Below are 3845 nucleotides of genomic sequence, written 5' to 3'. Positions count from 1 at the left end.
GAGATCGCATATGAAAGTTCAAAAGCCTGGTTGGGAAGTCAACTAATCAGGATTGATTGATTAGGGTTGACAATGAAGGAAGCATCTCCTTATATAGAAGACACCATAAGAAATGGAGGGATAATATTGAGAGGTGTAAAAGATAAATGGTCCGCTAGGATTAGAGGGTAGGTAGAGGAAAATAAGAAAATAATAAGAGGGTAGGTAGTGTAGGAATTAAGAAATGGATGACATGTGCCATGGGTAGAAAAGGCTAATGAATTAATTAAATAAATACAAATTTATTTAATTAATAGAAGAAGTGGAATCAATTAAATAAATAAGATATTTATTTAATTTAGGGAAAAGGATAATTTAAATAAATAAAAATATTTATTTAAATGAGAAATAAGGCTAGAAGATGATAAATTAATTAATTAAATAAATAAAGATTTATTTAATTAATAGAAGAATTAGGCTAAAGTAATTAAATAAATAAAGATATTTATTTAATTAGACATGACAATTTTAGGTGTCTACAACTATTATTTACCTAGGCATTTAATGTGTGTACCATGTTAGTTGTTCATACTACATCTCATCTTGGTTTTATAAACAAGGTTCTCGTACATTGTACGATATCCCACATATATCTCATAATCTTAATATTCAATTAAGCTCATTATCTTGCATAATCTTTTGTGAAAGGAATATTTATTTTTGCAAGTGATATTTGGATTCTACAACTCCTATAGTTCAACCAATAGCAACAGAGAAATACCTAATGAATATTTCATATCATCATCAAAATTTTTAACGAGAACCTCTAATTTTTGCACATTTCTTGTTTCTATCATAAGTTTATGCATGTAATCCTCACTATGCATATTTTAGGGCAAGTAAAAAGATAAGGGCGATTAGAAGGTGGTCTTAAATGGTTACTTTACCTTGAGATTAAAATAATTTAAACTTTAACAAATGATTCAAGATGCCTACATGCAAAATTAAAAGATGATTTAAGAACAAGGATTGTAGCATTATGAGTTGAGTTTTTAAAGTACTATTTTTTAAAATGAAATTTAAGCAAGTCAAATAGTGAAGTTATGTTGAGGTGCTTCTATTTTCATCAATGAAATATTAAAAAAATTGGGTATCCATTTTCTCCCCCTTTTTAATGTTATAAAGGTTTTAAAACCTTTGGGGGGAGATTAGTTAAGATCACGTAGCTACAATTTTAAAATTTTAATTAAATTATAATATTAATTATCTAATTAGACACATATTTAAAGTATATAATTGAGCATGTTCTCCTTGTTGAAAACAATGATTTTTTTCTCAATATATATGGGATGAAGCATATGAAGTGACAATATAATTAAAAAAAGACATGTAAATTTCTATGCTAAAATGTAATACATCTATTTTCATTGAATATGAATAAAACAATAGAAATGAATAAAGATTAAACCCTTATTTTGTTTATATTATTGAAAATATTTTATGATTAGAAAGATAAGTACTAGCATTATATTGTTGTTTTCGTGGAATCTTTTGATAAAATATATAAAGTCGATGAGTCCAAAAATGTTAAAATTTCAATTTTTTTTGATATTAACCATAGATTCGGGAGTCTATGTAGGTTCAATGGATTCACCAAACATCATACACAACTAAAATATGTATTTAAATTCTTATAAATATTAAACGTTATGTAACATGATCAAATTATGCCTTAGGTATCATCGGTCCATCATGCACATATTATAGATTGGTGTCATATGAGGAATGCATGTGTATGTTATTGCTTGAAATGAGTTTTTTCTCTTTCTAGATCCCATCTCCATGTATTTACCTATTGATTCTTGAATCATTATCAATCATAATGACATGTGGCACCCTTTTGTGTTAATTTTGGTTCCTTCGCTTTTTGTCATCCACCTTCATTATAAGCTTAAATCATGACGAATTCAACATTAGAAGGTAGTCAAATCAATAACAGAGATGAAAGAAGCAACACGATGTTAGTTGTTTATATATATAGAGACAACCGGGGGGAGAATTATAGAACACACACATCTCTTGAGCAAAGAAAAGAGGAATACAATGTATCCGCTCTCGACGTTCAAGATGTCTGTGGGTTCTGGAACTGTGTTGATATGGATAATAATGCTGCAAGCTCATTTCACATTTTCAGCAGCATGTTTAAAACATGAGAGAAAATACTTGCTGGATTTCAAGGCCGGTCTTAATCTTTCCTCAGGTCGCTTATCCTCTTGGCAGGGATTCAATTGTTGCGAGTGGGAGGGTTTTTCCTGTGATTATCATACATCCCATGTCATTCGCCTTGACTTAAGTAATGATTATGATTATTGGCACTACCACCAGTTGAGTGGGGAGCTTCATCCATATCTGTTTAACCTGCGCCATCTACAACACTTGGATCTCGCTAGGAATGACTTCAAAGGTATTTCTATTCCTCCCTTACTGTCAAAACTGGAGAGGCTTTCATTTCTTAGCTTGTCAAGTGCTGGATTTGGGGGCGACGTCCCTTTGGAGTTGGCAAATATGTCAAGCTTGCGTCATTTGGATTTGGGAAATAGTGAGCGACATATGTTTAGGAGTAGTAAGTTTGGTGTATGGGTAGGAAACCTAAGAAACCTGGAATTCTTGGATATGACTGAAGTGAACCTGACAATGGCTTCTGAGCACTGGGGCGAGGCCTTTAGCGGTCTTGCCAATCTTACCCAGATTCACCTGTATTGGTGTGAGCTCTCAGGTAATATTCCAGATCTCTCAAACCTCACCCGCTTATCACATTTAGATTTAAGTGGTAACTCATTCCCGTTTGAACTACCCACCTGGTTTGAGAATGTGTCCTCATTGGTTTCACTTGATCTCGACCACTGTGATCTTAACGGTTCCATCCCTTCCAATTTCATGCCCCGTTCAAAATTGAGAGTTCTCAGTATTGGAAATAATAACTGGAAAGGAAAGCTAGCTTTCTTTCTAAACCACTCTTCCTCCCTTGTTGCGATGTACCTCAACTATTGCAATTTAGGACGAGTGATATCACCCGTCATTACACATTTTTCAAAACTTGAGACCTTGTATCTCGGATGGAACAGTCTCCAAGGAGGTATACCGTCCTCCCTTGAGAGCCTTTCATCCCTTGCAACTCTGCACCTTCATTACAACCAGTTAACTGGTCAAATTCCCCCGTCTTTGTGTGATCTTTAGGCATTACGTGAACTCCGTCTAAGCCATAACCAATTGTCAGGAACAATTCCAGATAGCATTTTAAAGTTGTCCAGATTAAAATTATTGTCATTTTCTTCCAGCGGATTAATAGGCAACATTTCACTTCAGCTTTTCAACAATCTCACTCACCTTCAAGAACTGGACCTTTCTGAAAATCAGCTTCACATTAACATCTCTACTAGCTGGGTTCCTCAGTTTGCCGACCTGGAGCAGCTTGTTTTGGGGTCTTGCAATATAGAAGGCAACTTTCCTCCATTTTTGTCCCAGCTTTTTCAATTGCAAGTGCTAGATCTTTCAGATAACAGCATTGTGGGAAATCTACCTTCATGCAGGCCTGGAATTTGACAGGCTATATGGCCGTTTTTGTACTTTTAGACTATATATTACAACTAATAAAATTAGTGGACCGTATGTATTGACATGATATTTTTCAAAAGCCGTATACATGACACTTCAAATTATTAATAAGCTGTAAAAAATTATAATAGGTAATATATATTGATATATATTATTTTATAAAGTTTATTATAAATATATGAATTTATTTAGAATACTTTAAAATGGTAAGATTAAGATATAATTTTTTCTAATTTAATATTATTTTTATA

General features: G+C 32.8%; 1 protein-coding gene across 1 annotated transcript; it reads left to right on the top strand.

Annotated features, from left to right (window-relative positions):
- The first annotated feature begins 2106 nt into the window (after window positions 1-2106).
- Window positions 2107-3582, top strand: LOC131037911 (receptor-like protein EIX2). The gene is made up of 2 exons (XM_059210551.1): window positions 2107-3115; window positions 3257-3582. The coding sequence occupies exons 1-2, from the start codon at window positions 2107-2109 to the stop codon at window positions 3580-3582; spliced, it is 1335 nt and encodes a 444-aa protein (XP_059066534.1).
- The last annotated feature ends 263 nt before the right edge of the window (window positions 3583-3845 follow it).

Source organism: Cryptomeria japonica, chromosome 8 (genome assembly GCF_030272615.1).
Source record: "Cryptomeria japonica chromosome 8, Sugi_1.0, whole genome shotgun sequence".
Lineage (NCBI taxonomy): Eukaryota > Viridiplantae > Streptophyta > Pinopsida > Cupressales > Cupressaceae > Cryptomeria > Cryptomeria japonica.
The sequence above is the reverse complement of the archived record's forward strand: the minus strand, read 5'-3'. Positions and strand labels throughout refer to the sequence as shown.